Here is a 19,312-nt window from a genome sequence, read left to right as displayed (position 1 = left end):
TCCAATTCCATGCACTTTTATTTTTGATACTCTCTTGTGCAGAACCTTATTAAATGCCTTCTGCCATCCATTTAGATAACCACTTATAGACATTCCCCTGTCGACTGTTAGTGACCTCCTTTTTAAAAAAAAAAGTTCAACTAGATTATTCAGACATGACCTACTCTGCACAAATTCATGCTAATTACAGATGGTATGCGAATTAAAATTCGAGCTAATCAAAGTAGTAGTTTGTTGGGAATTAGGGGTTCAAAATGAATAAAATTGATACGAAGAACAGTATTTAAATCGTTGTTTTGAACTGGAGACGAAATGTCTACTCAATGGTATTAGATGCTTAGAAATGTTTTGAGATGTTGTAGCATTCTCTATTATCACAACCATTATCTATTTTCAAGTTAAAACTTCAGCTTTATTTATGTATCTTTTTAAGACAATTTTTTATAGAAAGAGTTGGAATGGATGGAAGTTGAGAGAGTTATCGTAAACATTTGCTATGTCGTAAAGGAGATAACGACTCGGAAGGAGCAGTTTTCTGGTTTGGCCTCATGGGATCAAAGGAGAGAATAGGAACAAGAGGGATGAAATGAATTTCAAATAACAAACTCTGGGAAGTATAAACAAGAAAGACACGTGGCCAGGAAAATCAGGAGACATCTTTAGGGTGGGATTTGTTTCGAGAATCAAGACAAAGAACTCAAAGTCTTATTGGATATTGAGTTTTTAGGGGAACCTCTATAGCTCCAACAGTCTTGTCAATATCTCAGGTCAGGCCCACCCCAAAAAGCGAATAAAAGTAACACTTGGAGATCTTTTCAGCACAAACGGTGTGAGGGGAGAGTGAAACAGAAGTTGGGCTGGTCGAACACTCCAAGAGCGATCCCATGCTTGACCGAAGGAAGTTCGAGACAAAGAGAAAGAGAGTGCTCTCGTGCGCCAACCGTTTGTCCGTTCAGGATCGATTTCAACTATCTGACAGTCGTATGTTTTTGCAGAATAACTAATGTGTTATATTCCATCTTAAACTCTGATTAAACACAATATACCCACCAGATTAGTTTATAGTCGATCCTGATTATTAAAGTGACGAGAGATAGTCTTGTACCATGTTTCTTTAAAGTCGGTAAAAATGGTCTAGGGTTCCTTGAATGTTTACTCGTATAAAGGAAGATGAGTAAACAATGTCGGCATTTTGCCTAGTGTACCATGCAGGAAGAAAGATAGAGATAATTCACTCACTTTTTAGTTAAAATTCTGACAGTTTCAGCTACAGGGTAAACACGATCTATTCCCTTCTAGCTTGTAGTGGATTTTCATCTTTGCTCATGAGTATGAGATGTTAGTGCTGTATTGGCTAGTACGACTGCAACAGATAGTTGAGATCGATCCCGATCCGACAAACGGCTGGTGCACGTGAGCAGTTCTCTGGCTTGCAGTCTCTTTCTCTTTGTCTAGAGCTTCCTTCGGTAAAAATGCTTTTAAGTAAGATTTTTCTCTTTGAGGAAGATTAGATTGTTGGAGTCAAAGACAAAAAGCTGAAAATATTAAAATATAATTTAATGGAAGTTATGAATCTTGAAACCATGGGTGGTACTTCCCTCTGCAACCCATAGAAATCCACCCAATAATGTATTTTTTTATGTTTTGAAGTTGAACCCATGGATTCTCACAGTGAAGACATTGGAATTTGTCAGCTACCTGTCGCATGTACCTCAGAAGTTAATATAGATATAGAGAAACCTTTGAAGATTGTGAGCCTTGAAGAAATACCCGAGTCTACTGAAGTACAGGAGAAACCTCAACCAGGTGGTGCTGGTGAAAAAGAGGACCCAGGACAAAAACATCCATCTGCAGAGGCAAATGTTTCCACTGAGTCATTTAAAAGAGTTCCCAAACCAGGTAGGCTTTAAGAATTTGTATTACTTGACATGGAAGCTACGATGTAACAATCTTGAAGCAATCTATTAGCTATTGACATTTGAGGGCCATTGAGTGTTGTGCAGCTGTTTGACCTGTCATATTTAGTGTTTTCACCAACTATCACTAAATGGAGACTAGTGAATTGGATTGCAGGAGATGTCTCACTATTTGCTGGTTAGGAACTACAAAGAAAAGCTAGACTAATTTTATGAATGGTGTGACCATGGCCTAATAGGTCCAGGATTTCTCTTGATAGTAACTGAAAGCAGCCACATTGCACATCCTGCATATTTATTTTTAGTTTTGTCATCTTGATTTGTTAATTCAAGCTAGCTGTGTAACATTAAGTCATGAGCAGGGCCACTAGTTAAGTGAGTTAATAAGTCACTTTTGTGCAAATTCAACTGAATGTCTGATGAATGTTAGGTACAGTTTTGATCATTTTCTTTTGGAATGTAGTTCAATCTCCTTATTTAAAAAGTTGCCCCCTTTGCTGCCTTTTCGTTCTTTTTCTGACCTGGTGTATCTCTGAGCTTGTTTTTAGTGGGTATTCAGAATTCCTCATTGTTTAAGTTTGATTTTTATTACTCAGAACTGACCAAGGTCGAGAACTGAGGTGTGGTTTAGAATGATGATGGAGTCAAGCTTAGCTCAAATTGTTCAGTTGCGATTTTTTGTTCATTATTTTAGCTCCGAGTGCTCCAGCATCTTTGGAAACTGTTATTATGGAATTATGATTTTCATAAGAAAATGTAATTTAATTTATAGAGTTTTATCCTGGAGAAATGAATAATTTAATAATTCATGTTTCTTTTATGATATCTGGTTGTGTTAACTATAAAAAATGCGTAAACTTTAATTGGAATTTTAAAATAGGATAAAATATTCGATTTTAACTGTTAAAATAACCAGCTGGGCATTATTTGTATTTGGAGACAGTATAGGAAACACCCGTTATTTCTGTTAAATTCGAGATTCAAGGTTGAAATTAACTAAAATCACCAGTAGATGGCAGTGCAGTACAGCAAATTTGCCTAAAATTGGAATTGAGAAAATAGAGGAGACCAGTACTATTGCTGTATGTTTCAGTCGCCGACTGCCTTTGTTCAAAAGATGTTGGAGTCAAAATAACTGATGCATTTGATAGTTGTAAGCAGAACTCAAATCTCAAACTAGCACTACCCCATATCTACCTGTACAATAGTGTGACGAGGGCTGTAGTATTGTGTCCCCTTGGTCAAATGAACTCGTTACTGTAAACTTTGGGCAGAATTGATGAACACTTTGGCAAGATGAGGTCGCTGGCAAATCAAGAAGCTGGCTCATTTTGCAAATGCACATGACTGAACAAAAGTAGCAATTCCAGATGTTTTTCTGACTTCTACACTTCCCACAACAACACAACACAGCATAAACACACCATGCTATCCCAAATAGTTGATGGAATATTTACTTTTTGTTTTATTCCTTTTGGATCACCTTGAAGCTAGGAAAACCAACCTGTTATACTTCAGTTGCCAGTTCTGGCCAAGATCTGCTTTCTGGCAGCCTTTGTTGGGCTTGACTGTCGCTGAACATGGGTTTTGCTGTTGCTGTAGTAGGCTATTGGACACTGCCTTTGTTAAAAATTGTAGAATTTTGTTAATTATACTCCAGGAATGAAATCTCACCAGACTACCCTGGCAACTACCCCAGTTGTGCTCAAATCAATTGCATCATCTCATTCAGAATAGATGTGAATGATCATTGAAATGTCCAAACTAACTTTCATTGTTTGACCCTTGCTGGTTCAGACACCCCATCTGAATTTTAATCTACATGTTCCAGCTATGCTGTTCTGTGAGAGCTAAGTTTAACTCAATAGTAGCATTTTGAACACATATTACACCAAGGTTCCTCTGTGGCAACATAATCAGAAATCCCAAAATGTGGCCGTAAGAATTTGTAATAATTTGTGTTTTATTTTGCTGGATTGTTTTAGTTAAGCGTCTGTTAAGTTAAAAAAATTTTTTTAAATTCTTACGCCTTGAAGAGTGAGGCATTGTTCCGATTTTTTTTTAAAAAGGTCAATTTTAGTTTAACAGCCTTTGAGCTAAAAGATGTTTAGGTTGCCTGGAGGAATTGGACCTTTCTCTGATAAAATTATTTCAACAAGAACTTCCATGTTGCATTCTGAGAGGAAAGCCATTTTAAATAAACAGATCATTGCTCTCTTACAGCTATTATTTTTACAGTACATATAATATAAATGTTTGAATTTCTGTTCACTGTCACATAAATCCGAGAATTGAAAATGATGTATTTAACTGTGTAGAAGTCTATAATATATATATGGATATTTGCAGAACTCAAACTTATTTTAATTGGAGAAAAGTCTGAAGTGGCCGTGATCTACTGCAAAATTGGATAATGTTGCTGTCAGAAGGCTTGGACTTTGAGCACTGAACTAGTGGAGACAAGTATAAAATTAAGGAATCTGCCGAGATTACGGATAGTCAAGAAAATATATCTTGTGCACGTTTGCATGTACACAAGTTATATGGTTAAGTCATGACTGAGAGTTCAGAAGGATGTGTTTCCGACCTGGTGTAAAGGTAAAGGATATATAGAGAGCAACTGGAGAGGAACTTGGAAAAGGAGGGGGAAGATCCAGTTGTCGTGATCCATGTTGGGACCAGTGACCTAGGTAAGAAAGGGGAAGAGGTCCTGCTAAAGGAATATCAGAAGTTAGGAACTAAATTTAAAAAAAAAAAGGACCTCATTGGTGGTAATCTCAGGTATACTCCTCGTTGCGTGCTAAATGGCATAGGGATAGGAAGATCAGGAAGTTGAATGCGTGACTAAAAGACTGGTGTGGGAACGAAGGATTCCATTTCATGGGACACTGGCACCAGTACTGGGACAGGAAGGGACTGTACCACTGGGATGGGCTCCACTTAAAGCGGAGTGGGATTTGTGTCCTAGTGAAAAGAATAAATAGGGCTGCCAAGAGGACTTTAAACTACTAAGCAGGCAGGGAGGGATCTGATGAAAATGACCCAAGTCTGGAGACCAAAGTATTAGGAGATGAGAGTAGAGGTCAGACCAATAATCAAGATCAATAATCAGTTGCTAAAAGGGACAGAACCAACACAAGGTGAGAAACTGAATCCTTATGGATTGATTTAAAAAAAAAAGGAATCGATCACGCGAATCGGGGTATGCTACAGACCACCTAATAATGGAAAGGTGGTAGAGGAAGGAATATTTAAACAAGCCTGTGAAATGAGTAAAGAACATAGAATAATAATTTTAACTACCCCCAAATAATTTGGCAAGAAGAGGCAGCAAAATTGTACAGGGAATAGAGTTTTTAACAATGTGTGCAAGACTCCTTTCTTGCCCAGTATATTAAAATGCCCAACAGGAGAGGGAGCACTGCTGAATCTTATAATGGAAAATGAACCAGACCAGATGAGAGAAGTAAGTGTAGGGGAACATCTAGGGAATAATGATCACAACATAATACGGTTTAAGATAAAGATTGAGAAGGATACAAGTAAGACAAAGACGAAAGTAATAAATGGGAAAAGAAAAGTTGATTTTAAGGGGATGAGAATGGAACCAGGGAAAATAAATGGAAACATTTACTGGCAAAGAAATAGAGCAGCACCAGCAAACATTTAAAATGGAGTCCAAGAGAAATATATCCCATGAAAAGGCAAGAAAATCCCCATCCTGATTTTCTTTTGTTATTTATGTGGCTGTCGAATACTTTACTATTTCTTTTTATACTTTGATCATTTAATTTTGTCGTATCTCTTTGACTTCCTGAAATATTTTTGACTACTTTCCACCGCTTTGAGTACTGTTGAGGGGGATGACTCATCAGGGGAGGGCAGCAGCAGCCAAGTTCATGGCACCGTGGCTGGTTCTGTTGCACAGGAGGGCAGGAAAAAGAGTGGAAGAGCGATAGTGATAGGGGATTCAATTGTAAGGGGAATAGATAGGCGTTTCTGCGGCCGCAATCGAGACTCCAGGATGGTATGTTGCCTCCCTGGTGCAAGGGTCAAGGATGTCTCGGAGCGGGTGGAGGACATTCTAAAAAGGGAGGGAGAACAGCCAGTTGTCGTGGTGCACGTTGGTACCAATGACATAGGTAAAAAAAGGGATGAGTTCCTACGAAATGAATTTAAGGAGCTAGGAGCTAAATTAAAAAGTAGGACCTCAAAAGTAGTAATCTCGGGATTGCTACCAGTGCCACGTGCTAGTCAGAGTAGGAATCGCAGGATAGCTCAGATGAATACGTGGCTTGAGCAATGATGCAGCAGGGAGGGATTCAAATTCCTGGGGCATTGGAACCGGTTCTGGGGGAGGTGGGACCAGTACAATCCGGACGGTCTGCACCTGGGCAGAATCGGAACCAATGTCCTCGGGGGAGTGTTTGCTAGTGCTGTTGGGGAGGAGTTAAACTAATATGGCAGGGGGATGGGAACCAATGCAGGGAGATAGAGGGAAACAAAAAGGAGGCAAAAACAAAAGACAGAAAGGAGATGAGGAAAAGTGGAGGGCAGAGAAACCCAAGGCAAAGAACAAAAAGGGCCATTGTACAGCAAAATTCTAAAAGGACAGAGGGTGTTAAAAAAACAAGCCTAAAGGCTTTGTGTCTTAATGCAAGGAGTATCCGCAATAAGGTGGATGAATTAACTGTGCAAATAGATGTTAACAAATATGATGTGATTGGGATTACGGAGACGTGGCTCCAGGATGATCAGGGCTGGGAACTCAACATCCAGGGGTATTCAACATTCAGGAAGGATAGAATAAAAGGAAAAGGAGGTGGGGTAGCATTGCTGGTTAAGGAGGAGATTAAGGCAATAGTTAGGAAGGACATTAGCTTGGATGATGTGGAATCTATATGGGTAGAGCTGCAGAACACCAAAGGGCAAAAAACGTTAGTGGGAGTTGTGTACAGACCTCCAAACAGTAGTAGTGATGTTGGGGAGGGCATCAAACAGGAAATTAGGGGTGCGTGCAATAAAGGTGCAGCAGTTATAATGGGTGACTTTAATATGCACATAGATTGGGCTAACCAAACTGGAAGCAATACGGTGGAGGAGGATTTTCTGGAGTGCATAAGGGATGGTTTTTTAGACCAATATGTCGAGGAACCAACTAGGGGGGAGGCCATCTTAGACTGGGTGTTATGTAATGAGAAAGGATTAATTAGCAATCTCGTTGTGCGAGGCCCCTTGGGGAAGAGTGACCATAATATGGTGGAATTCTGCATTAGGATGGAGAATGAAACAGTTAATTCAGAGACCATGGTCCAGAACTTAAAGAAGGCTAACTTTGAAGGTATGAGGCGTGAATTGGCTGAGATGGATTGGCGAATGATACTTAAGGGGTTGACTGTGGATGGGCAATGGCAGACATTTAGAGATCGCATGGATGAACTACAACAATTGTACATTCCTGTCTGGCATAGAAATAAAAAAGGGAAGGTGGCTCAACCGTGGCTATCAAGGGAAATCAGGGATAGTATTAAAGCCAAGGAAGTGGCATACAAATTGGCCAGAAATAGCAGCGAACCTGGGGACTGGGAGAAATTTAGAACTCAGCAGAGGAGGACAAAGGGTTTGATTAGGGCAGGGAAAATGGAGTATGAGAAGAAGCTTGCAGGGAACATTAAGACGGATTGCAAAAGTTTCTATAGATATGTAAAGAGAAAAAGGTTAGTAAAGACAAATGTAGGTCCCCTGCAGTCAGAATCAGGGGAAGTCATAACGGGGAACAAAGAAATGGCGGACCAATTGAACAAGTACTTTGGTTCGGTATTCACGAAGGAGGACACGAACAACCTTCCGGTTATAAAAGGGGTCGGGGGGTCTAGTAAGGAGGAGGAACTGAGGGAAATCCTTATTAGCCGGGAAATTGTGTTGGGGAAATTGATGGGATTGAAGGCCGATAAATCCCCAGGGCCTGATGGACTGCATCCCAGAGTACTTAAGGAGGTGGCCTTGGAAATAGTGGATGCGTTGACAGTCATTTTCCAACATTCCATTGACTCTGGATCAGTTCCTATGGAGTGGAGGGTAGCCAATGTAACCCCACTTTTTAAAAAAGGAGGGAGAGAGAAAACAGGGAATTATAGACCGGTCAGCCTGACATCGGTAGTGGGTAAAATGATGGAATCAATTATTAAGGATGTCATAGCAGTGCATTTGGAAAGAGGTGACATGATAGGTCCAAGTCAGCATGGATTTGTGAAAGGGAAATCATGCTTGACAAATCTTCTGGAATTTTTTGAGGATGTTTCCAGTAGAGTGGATAAGGGAGAACCAGTTGATGTGGTATATTTGGACTTTCAGAAGGCGTTCGACAAGGTCCCACACAAGAGATTGATGTGCAAAGTTAGAACACATGGGATTGGGGGTAGTGTACTGACATGGATTGAGAACTGGTTGTCAGACAGGAAGCAAAGAGTAGGAGTAAATGGGTACTTTTCAGAATGGCAGGCAGTGACTAGTGGGGTACCGCAAGGTTCTGTGCTGGTGCCCCAGCTGTTTACACTGTACATTAATGATTTAGATGAGGGGATTAAATGTAGTATCTCCAAATTTGCGGATGACACTAAGTTGGGTGGCAGTGTGAGCTGCGAGGAGGATGCTGTGAGGCTGCAGAGCGACTTGGATAGGTTAGGTGAGTGGGCAAATGCATGGCAGATGAAGTATAATGTGGATAAATGTGAGGTTATCCACTTTGGTGGTAAAAACAGAGAGACAGACTATTATCTGAATGGTGACAGATTAGGAAAAGGGGAGGTGCAAAGAGACCTGGGTGTCATGGTACATCAGTCATTGAAGGTTGGCATGCAGGTGCAGCAGGCGGTTAAGAAAGCAAATGGCATGTTGGCCTTCATAGCAAGGGGATTTGAGTACAGGGGCAGGGAGGTGTTGCTACAGTTGTACAGGGCATTGGTGAGGCCACACCTGGAGTATTGTGTACAGTTTTGGTCTCCTAACCTGAGGAAGGACATTCTTGCTATTGAGGGAGTGCAGCGAAGGTTCACCAGACTGATTCCCGGGATGGCGGGACTGACCTATCAAGAAAGACTGGATCAACTGGGCTTGTATTCACTGGAGTTCAGAAGAATGAGAGGGGACCTCATAAAAACATATAAAATTCTGACGGGGTTAGACAGGTTAGATGCAGGAAGAATGTTCCCAATGTTGGGGAAGTCCAGAACCAGGGGTCACAGTCTAAGGATAAGGGGTAAGCCATTTAGGACCGAGATGCGGAGGAACTTCTTCACCCAGAGAGTGGTGAACCTGTGGAATTCTCTACCACAGAAAGTTGTTGAGGCCAATTCACTAAATATATTCAAAAAGGAGTTAGATGAGGTCCTTACTGCTAGGGGGATCAAGGGGTATGGCGAGAAAGCAGGAATGGGGTACTGAAGTTGAATGTTCAGCCATGAACTCATTGAATGGCGGTGCAGGCTAGAAGGGCCGAATGGCCTACTCCTGCACCTATTTTCTATGTTTCTATGTTTCTAAAAGGTTTTGTGTTCCTTTTGTCATTCTCTCCTTTGTTGTCGATGTACTCAGTGTATGTATTTTTTCATTTCAATTTTGCTCCTATTTCTTTATTCATCCATGGTACGTCATCCGATGCATTTCTTGTGTGGCATTCTTAATTCATAGTATTAAGTTGCCGCCATTGAAATTGTCAGTTACTTTACCGTAATGTTTCCCACATTACAACAATGACTACACTCCAAAAGTACTTCATTGGCTGTAAAGCGCTTTGCAATGTCTGGTGGTCATGAAAGGCGCTATATAAATGCAAGTCTGTCTGTGTTAATGCTAAAATTCAAAATGCTCACCAGACAAACTGCTGGATGTTGGAGGAATTAATACTAATTCATCACATGCCCGTTATTGATCTTTACTGAAATTGTGGTGAAAAAAATAACCGCATTATTGCCACATGAAAGGATAAATAGGGCTATAGGTAGGACTTTAAAGCAGGGTTCAGATAGTTTATCATTTTCACTGTTAGTTCTAAGGATGAGAAAAAGAAAGGATGAGAGGAAAGGTCAGATGCCAAAATGTGATAAAGATAATATAAATACTCCATGTTCAGAAAAGTACAGGAAGTAATAAGATACCTGATATAAGTAAAATGAAAATGATGAAAAGTAAGAAAAACATAGAAACGTAGAAACTTAGAAAATAGGTGCAGGAGTAGGCCATTTGGCCCTTCGAGCCTGCACCACCATTCGATAAGATCATGGCTGATCATTCCCTCAGTACCCTTTTCCTGCTTTCTCTCCATACCCCTTGATCTCTTTAGCCGTAAGGGCCACATCTAACTCCCTCTTGAATATATCCAATGAACTGGCATCAATAACTCTCTGCGGCAGGGAATTCCACAGGTTAACAACTCTGAGTGAAGAAGTTTCTCCTCATCTCAGTCCTAAATGGCCTACCCCTTATCCTAAGACTCTGTCCCCTGGTTCTGGACTACCCCAACATCGGGCACAATCTACCCGCATCTAACCTGTCCCGTCCCGTCAGAATCTTGTATGTTTCTATAAGATCCTCTCTCATTCTTCTAAACTCCAATGTATAAAGGCCCAGTTGATCCAGTCTCTCCTCATATATCAGTCCAGCCATCCCAGGAATCAGTCTGGTGAACCTTTGCTGCACTCCCTCAATAGCAAGAACGTCCTTCCTCAGATTCGGAGACCAAAACTGAACACAATATTCCAGGTAAGGCCTCACCAAAGCCATGTACAACTGCAATAAGACCTCCCTGCTCCTATACTCAAATCCCCTAGCTATGAAGGCCAACATACCATTTGCCGCCTTTACCGTCTGCTGTACTTGCATGCCAGCTTTCAATGACTGATGAACCATGACACCCAGGTCTCGTTGCACCTCCCCTTTTCCTAATCAGATAATCTGTCTTTGTGTTTTTGCCCCCAAAGTGGATAACCTTACATTTATCCACATTATACTGCATCTGCCATGCATTTGCCAACTCACCTAACCTGTCCAAGTCACCCTGCAGCCTCTTAGCGTCCTCCTCACAGCTCACACCGCCACAGTTTAGTGTCATCTGCAAACTTGGAGATATTACACTCAATTTCTTCATCCAAATCATTGATGTATATTGTAAATAGCTGGGGTCCCAGCACTGAGCCCTGCGGCACTCCACTAGTCACTGCCTGCCACTCTGAAAAGGACCCGTTTATCCCGACTCTCTGCTTCCTGTCTGCCAACCAGTTCTCTATCCATGTCAGTATGTTACCCCAATACTGTGTGCTTTGATTTTGCACACCTATCTCTTGTGTGGGACCTTGTCAAAAGCCTTTTGAAAGTCCAAATACACCACATCCACTGGTTCTCCCTTGTCCACTCTACTAGTTACATACTCAAAAAATTCCAGACGATTTGTCAAGCATGATTTCCCTTTCATAAATCCATGCTGACTTGGACTGATCCTGTCACTGCTTTCCAAATGCGCTGCTATTTCATCCTTAATAATTGATTCCAACATTTTTCCCACCACTAATGTCAGGCTAACCAGTCTATAATTACCCGCTTTCTCTCTCCCTCCCTTTTTAAAAAGTAGTGTTACATTAGCTACCCTCCGGTCCAGAGGAACTGATCCCAAGTTGATAGACTGTTGGAAAATGATTACCAATGCATCCACTATTTCTAGGGCCACTTCCTTAAGTACTCTGGGATGCAGACTATCAGGCCCCGGGTATTTATCGGCCTTCAATCCCATCAATTTCCCGAACACATTTTCCCGCCTAAATAAAGATATCCTTCAGTTCCTCCTTCTCACTAGACCCTCGGTCCCCTCGTACTTCCGGAAGGTTATTTGTGTCTTCCTTCATGAAGACAGAACCAAAGTATTTATTCAATTGGTCTGCCATTTCTTTGTTCCCCATTATAAATTCACCTGAATCCGACTGCAAGGGACCTACGTTTGTCTTCACTAATCTTTTTCTTTTCCCATATCTATAGAAGCTTTTGCAGTCAATTTTTATGTTCCCGGCAAGCTTCTTCTTGTACTCTATTTTCCCCCTCCTAATTAAACCCTTTGTCCTCCTCTGCTGAATTCTAAATTTCTCCCAGTCCTCAGGTCTGCTGCTTTTTCTGGCCAATTTATATGCCTCTTCCTTGGATTTAACACTATCCTTAATTTCCCTTGTTAGCCACGGTTGAGCCACCTTCCCCGTTTTATTTTTACTCCAGACAGGGATGTACAATTGTTGGAGTTCATCCATGTGATCTTTAAATGTTTGCCATTACCTATCCACTGTCAACCCTTTAAGTATCATTTGCCAGTCTATTCTAGCCAATTCACGCCTCAAACCATCGAAGTTACCTTTCCTTAAGTTCAGGACCCCAGTTTCTGAATTAACTGTGTCACTCTCCATCCTAATAAAGAATTCTACCATATTATGGTCACTCTTCCCAAAGGGGTCTCGCACAACAAGATTGCTAATTAGTCCTTTCTCAATACACATCACTGGCTCCCTGGTTGGTTCCTCGACATATTGGTTTCGAAAACCATCCCCAATACACTCCAGGAAACTCTCCTCCACCGCATTGCTATCGGTTTGGTTAGCCCAATCAATATGTAGATTAAAGCCACCCATGATAACTGCTGTACCTTTATTGCATGCATTCCCTAATTTCTTGTTTGATTCTGTCCCCAACCTTACTACTACTGTTTGGTGGTCTGTACACAACTCCCAATAGCGTTTTCTGCCCCTTGATATTCCGCAGCTCCACTCATACCGATTCCACATCATCCAGGCTAATGTCCTTTCTTACTATTGCATTAATTTCCGCCTTAACCAGCAATGCCATCCCACCTCCTTTTCCTTTCTGTCTATCCTTCCAAAACGTGTGAGAAAAATACCAACTGTGGGCAGTGTGGGGACTGTTACCCAAATAGTTCTGTTCACAAATGTACGTACCATAATAGTAGGGGTCTAGATAGAGTAGATAGAGAGAAACTGTTCCCATTCGTGGAAGAGTCGAGAACCAGAGGTCACAGATTTAAGGTCTTTGGCAGAAGAACCAAAGGTGACATGAGGAAAATCTTTATTATGCAGAGCGTGGTTAGGATCTGGAATTCACTGCCTGAGAGGGTGGTGGAAGCAGACTTGATTGTGGCTTTCAAAAGGGAATTAGATAAGTACTTGAAGGGAAAAAAATTGCAAGATTGCGGGGAAAGGGTGGGGCAGTGGGACGAGCTGAAATGCTCTTGCAGAGAGCCAGCATGGGCTTGACTGGCCGAACGGCCGCCTCCTGTGCTGTAACTATTCTATGACTCTATGATCAGGAATAAAGCAAACTAATTACAAGTACAAATGCTGCTTAAAGGATATGAAGTAGTAGCCATTATAGAGACCTTGATACACGCTGAGTGTGACTGGGAGCTACATTTTCCAGGCTATAAGGTCTTTAGAAAGTATTAGAGAAGAAGAAAGGGTAGCAATATTGATAAGACACTATTGAAAGAAGGGAAATCGGTCAGAGTGAGCAGGCAGTGGAAACGTTGTGTAGGATTACGAAACAGCATCGGATCTAATACGATGGTGGGACTTAGCCGCATCACACAAGTTATTGAATATCTGTTGCCAAACCATTCCAAGGCTGTTGTACAGTTTCTTTTTTAATGCTGGATTTTGGTTGTTTTAAGTGCATCTTGGCTCGTAAAAGTCATATGTCCTTATTATACAGTATAAATGCACACGAGGCCCAGACTTGAGAGACAGTCACTCTGACCAGTAACCTTTATCAGCCAGCACTGAAGTGATGAAGGTGGGTGGAGCTTCCCCTTTTATACCTGAAAGTCCAGGTTAGGAGTGTCTCCCACAAATTCCCAACCTAATGGTCAATGTTCTCACTGTGTGCAACTTAGGTCAGTTTATACATGGGTTACAATGATAGTGGAATACATGACATCACCTCTTCCCCCCCCACCCCCCCCCAAAGTCTTATTGGGATCACAGGTTAAGTCTCTCTGGTGGTTTACGCTCCCTTGTAGAGTGCCTGAGTTGGGGCTCCGGTTGTTGGGCGAGTGTCTGCTGTTTGCAGTGCCTCAGGCCTGTCTGGACTACCCACAGTGACTGGGCTCTCCTCCACTTGGTTCCGGTGTTCGGTCACCTGTGGTGGAGTGAACTCTACATCATCTTCTTCTGCTGCTTCTATGGGGTTGCTGAACCTCCTTTTTGTTTGATCCACGTGTTTGCGGCAGCTTTGTCCATTGGTAAGTTTAACGACCAGAATCCTATTCACCTCTTTGGCAATCACAGTGCCTGCGAGCCATTTGGGCCCTGCAGCATAGTTGAGGACAAAGACTGGGTCATCGACATCAATACATCGTGCCCTCGCATTCCCGTCATGGTAGTCACATTGTGACTGATGCCTGCTCTCTCAATTTCTTTCATGGTGGGGTGTATAAGGGATAACCTGGTTTTGAGCGTCCTTTTCATTAGCAGCTCTGTGGGTGGAACCCCTGTGAGCGAGTGTGGTCGGGATCTATTGGCCAACAGGAGGCGTGATAAGCGGCTTTGTAGGGAACCCTTTTGGATTCTGAGCATCCCCTGTTTGATTATCTGCACTGCTTGTTCCGCCTGGCCGTTTGAGGCCGGCTTGAACGGTGCTGCTCTGACATGGTTGATACCATTTCCTGCCATGAAGTCCTGGAATTCAATGCTTGTAAAGCATGGGCCATTGTCGCTGACCAAGACGTCTGGTCGACCATGGGCGGCGAACATTGCCTGTAGACTTTTTACCATGGCAGTGGATGTGCTTGAATTAAGAATGTCACACTCGATCCATTTGGAGTAGGCATCTACTACAACCAAAACATTTTTCCCATGAAAGGACCTGCGTAGTCCACATGGATGCGTGACCATGGCTTGGCGGGCCAGGACCAGGGGCTAAGGGGGGCTTCCCTGGGCGCATTGCCCAGCTGGGCACAAGTGTTGCACCTGCGAACACAAAGTTCCAGGTCTGCATATATCCCTGGCCACCAAACGTGTGATCTGGCAATTGCCTTCATCATGACAATGCCCGGGTGCTCATTGTGGAGTTCTCTGATGAACGCCTCTCTGCCCATCTAGGGCATGACTACGCGGTTTCCCCATAGTAGGCAATCGGCCTGAATTGAGAGTTCATCCTTACGCCTGTGAAATGGTTTAAATTTCTCAGGGCATGCCCCGTACGTGGTTGCCCAGTCCCCATTCAGGACACATTTCTTGACTAAAGACAGTAGTGGGTCTCTATTTGTCCAGACTTTGATCTGATGGGCTGTCGCGGGTGAGTCTTTGCTTTCGAAAGTCTCAGCAGCATGCTCGGTTGCCCCCTCGCTCGTGGCTAGTGGGAGCCTGCTGAGTGCATCGGTGCAGTTTTCTGTGCCAAATTGTATAGTCATAGGCGGCTAACATGAGTGCCCACCTCTGTATGCGGGCCGATGCATTTGCATTTATGGCCTTGTTGTCAGCCAAAAGGGACTTTAGGGATTTGTGATCTGTCCCCAGCTCAAATTTCCTGCCAAACAGGTACTGGTGCATTTTTTTTAATTGCATATGCACATGCAAGTGCTTCCTTTTCTACCATCCCGAAGCCCCTTTCTGCCTGGGACAGACTTCTGGAGGCATAAGCTACCGGCTGTAACTGACCCTTGGCATTAACATGCTGCAACACACACCCGACCCCATAGGATGACGCATAGCAAGTTAAAACAAGTTTCTTATATGGGTCATAAAGCGTTAACAGATTGTTAGAGCATGCAATTTGTTATGCTCCATCAAAAGCCCTTTCCTGACTGTCCCCCCAGACCCATTCGCGACCTTTGCGTAGGAGCACGTGTAACGGCTCTAACTTCGTGCTCAATTTGGGAAGAAAGTTAGCAAAATTGTTCAGGAGCCCCAGGAACGAACACAGCTCCGTCGTGTTACGGGGTTTGGGTGCTCTCTGGATCGCTCCCGTTTTGGACGCAGTAGGTCTGATCCTGTCTGCTGCTACCCTCATCCCCAGGAATTCTACTTCTGGAGCTAAGAAGACGCACTTCGCCTTTTTCAGTCGCAGCCCTACCCGGTCCAGTCTGCGTAGCACCTCCTCCAGGTTGTGGAGGTGTTCTTCAATATCTCAGCCCGTGATGAGAATGTCATCTTGAAAAACCACCGTCCTTGGAATCGACTTGAGGAGGCTTTCCATATTTCCTTGAAAGATCCTGGCGGCCGAGCGAATCCCGAACGGACATCTGTTGTACTCAAACAATCCCTTGTGTGTCGTGATGGTGGTCAGCTTCTTTGACTCACTCGCCAGCTCCTGGGTCATGTAAGCTGAGGTAAGGTCCAATTTTGAAAAAAGTTTGCCACCAGATAGCATCGCAAAGAGGTCCTCAGCTCTCGGTAGCGGGTCCTGGTCTTGGAGTGACACCCGAGTGATGGTGGCCTTGTAATCACCACATATACTGACCCGACCCATCCGCCTTGAACACCAGCACAATCGGGCTCGCCCAGTCACTGAATTCGACTGGCGAGATGATGCCTTCCCTCAGCAGGCAGTCAAATTCGCCTTCTATCTTTTCCCGCATCACGTACGGCATCGCTCTGGCCTTGTGGTGTACTGGCCTGGCGTCCAGGTTTATGTGAATCACTACCTTGATCCCCATGAAGGTGCCAATGCCGGGGTGAAATAATGAGTCAAATTTGTCCAGGACCTGTGAGCATGATATTCGCTCCACAGAAGAAATTGCATTGACATCGCCCCATTTCCAGTTCATGGCAGCCAGCCAACTCCTCCCCAGTAGTGCGGGACCGTCCCCCGGGACAATCCAGAGTGGCAACCTGTTCTCCGAATCTTTGTGGGTCACGATGCACTGCCGAGCATCAGAATGATCTCCTTTGTATATGTCTGTAGCTGTGCGTTGATCGGCAATAATTTTGGCCTCCTGGCCTTGCACGCCCACAACTTGTCGAACTGTTTGATACTCATCAGAGACTGGCTGGCCCCTGTGTCTGGCTCCATTGATACTGGGATGCCATTGAGGAGCACTTTCATCATTATTGGTGGCGTCCTGGTATATGAACTCTATGTGCTCCACATGCTCTCGCTGAACTTCAACTTCCAGTGATTTCCCCCAGTGTTCATTTGGCCTCGTAAGGCTTACATCGGGCCCGTCCTCCTCGTACATGGCTGCAGGCTTCCTGCACATACGCGCCAAGTGACCGCTGACGTTGCAGTTTCTGCAGGTATACTGCTGATACCTACAAGATCTGGCTGTATGTTTGCCTCCACACTCCAACATGAGCCGTTGTTGGAAACAAAAGACCCATTACCAGTCGATCGTCTCTAACTGTCTCTGTAATTGTCCTTAAACGCACCTTTGACAGGTGTTGATGGCCCCATTACTGGCCGCATTGTCCCTTGCGATGGCATGAATCGCCGTTCAGCTAGCCATTGTCTCTGTTGAATTCCCCCTCTGGGTTCGACTGCATGCTCGGGCATGTCCGATTGCCCCTGTCTGCCTGGAGAACTGTGTGCCGCGTTAACAATGTTGACTCAATGTTGATTTGCTGCATTTAAGCCAAGATTTTTGTCAAACATCATTCTGGTCTCTTCCTCCCCTGAGAGAAATATCTGGGCCATCAAAGCCGCCATTTCCAGGGTCAAGTCTTAGGTCTCAATCAGTTTCCTGAAAACCCCAGCATGCCTGATGCCCTCAATAAAAAGGTCTCGCAGCATCTCCGCTCTGCATGCATCTGGGAACTTACATAGGCTCGCCAGTTGCCGGAGGTCCGCTACTAAGTCTGGAACGTTTTGCCCTTCTCGCCGCCGGTGCGTGTAAAACCGGTGTCTCGCCATGTGTATGCTGCTCGCCGGTTTAAAGTGTTCCCCGATCAACTTACTGAGCTCTTCAAAAGTCTTGTCCGCCGGCTTCTCTGGCGCTAGAAGGTCCTTCATCAGGGAGTACATCCTGGATCCACAAACCATCAGAAGATGAGCCCTGCATTTGTCGGCCGAATCCTGTCCCAACCATTCCTTAGTGAAGAAACTTTGCTGTCGTCTCTCAATAAACATAATCGTCCCAATCCTCACCAACACAGTACCTCTCGTCTGTGCTGCTAGTGGCCATGCTCGCGTGGTTTAAATCCCAGTTTCTCGTCGCCAATGATATGTCCTTACTATACAGTATAAATGCACACGAGGCCCATACTTGAGAGAAGATCACTCTATGACCAGTAACCTTTATTAGCCAGCACTAAAATGATGAAGGTGGGTGGAGCTTCCCCTTTTATATCTGAAAGTCCAGGTTAGGAGTGTCTCCCACAAGTTCACCACCTAGTGGTCAATGTTCTCACGGTGTACAACTTGGGTCAGTTTATACATGGGTTACAATGACAGTGACAAAAAGTGAAGTATTATGGGGTATATCTGAGTCACCGTAAGGAATGACTTCGTGTTCCAGGACAGATTTTGGTCTACTTTGAATATTGGTCCTTGTGAAAAATGGATATTCTGGAGTGGTTGGCTTTTAAGATGGGCTTAATTGTATTATTTGGTATGTTTTAGTTGAATGTTACAGTATGATGTTTGAACAGGTTATTGCAGTGAATTTGATCAGTAATTAATCAAGATACATGTACCTTTTTCTTTGCTTTATTATGTCGAAATCTACCCATATTAGGATTTGAACCAAGTTTTTTTTTAACTAAAGGCCGAGGAGCAGATCCAAATAAACCACCATGCCGCAAAGCAAAAGATGTTCGGAGGGAGCTAAAATTGGAAAAACAGTTCCAGAAACAGCAGCAAATAGAAGTGGGTGATGTATCCCAGCCCCGAGAGCCCTCATGTGCCAACCCTCGTACTCTCCCTTTGCAACACCGTGCCCCCCAAGGAAATCAACCCAAATCATTGGAAGAATTCATTTCTGAATCTTTATCTCCAGATGCAGTACATCAATTGGAGGTACTTTTTCAATTTCAGTGCGGTTTGTGAGCCTTTCATCCTTTAATGTTCTTGTATTAATTTCAGAGAAATACTTTTCAGATACCTTCACTTTCATCTTATCAGCCATTTGTCAAATTGGTTTTGGTCACAATACTTCAACACTTTGTTGGTTAAGAGCCACAGATATTAAAATGAGTTTATTTATAAAAATTTAACTCTTTGTGGACTCTTCAAAATTGCCTCTTTGGGTCATTCGGTGTATTTTGCATTGAATATCAGTTTGGTATCTTTGCAGTTTAAATATTTAAACAGATTTTGCATCAGATTTGATCACATTTCAGATCAGTGTCAATACAAAATCTAAATATGTAAATGCATCGATTGCTGATGTTTTGCTTCCCATCACAATATATTAC

General features: G+C 43.3%; 1 protein-coding gene across 7 annotated transcripts in view; it reads left to right on the top strand.

Annotated features, from left to right (window-relative positions):
* The window catches only part of LOC139260276 (arginyl-tRNA--protein transferase 1), a 320,830-nt gene that overhangs the window by 45,013 nt on the left and 256,505 nt on the right, over positions 1-19,312 (top strand). For all 7 annotated transcript variants that reach the window (XM_070876677.1, XM_070876682.1, XM_070876681.1 and 4 more), the window contains exons 5-6: positions 1,651-1,899; positions 18,664-18,914. In XM_070876677.1, coding sequence (XP_070732778.1) covers positions 1,651-1,899; positions 18,664-18,914 — 500 coding nt within the window. The remainder of the gene's footprint in view (positions 1-1,650; positions 1,900-18,663; positions 18,915-19,312) is intronic.

The sequence above is a fragment of the Pristiophorus japonicus genome, chromosome 3 (assembly GCF_044704955.1).
Source record: "Pristiophorus japonicus isolate sPriJap1 chromosome 3, sPriJap1.hap1, whole genome shotgun sequence".
In the NCBI taxonomy this organism is placed as follows: Eukaryota; Metazoa; Chordata; class Chondrichthyes; family Pristiophoridae; genus Pristiophorus; species Pristiophorus japonicus.
Note: the sequence above shows the minus strand (reverse complement) of the source record. Positions and strands in the feature narration are given on the sequence as shown.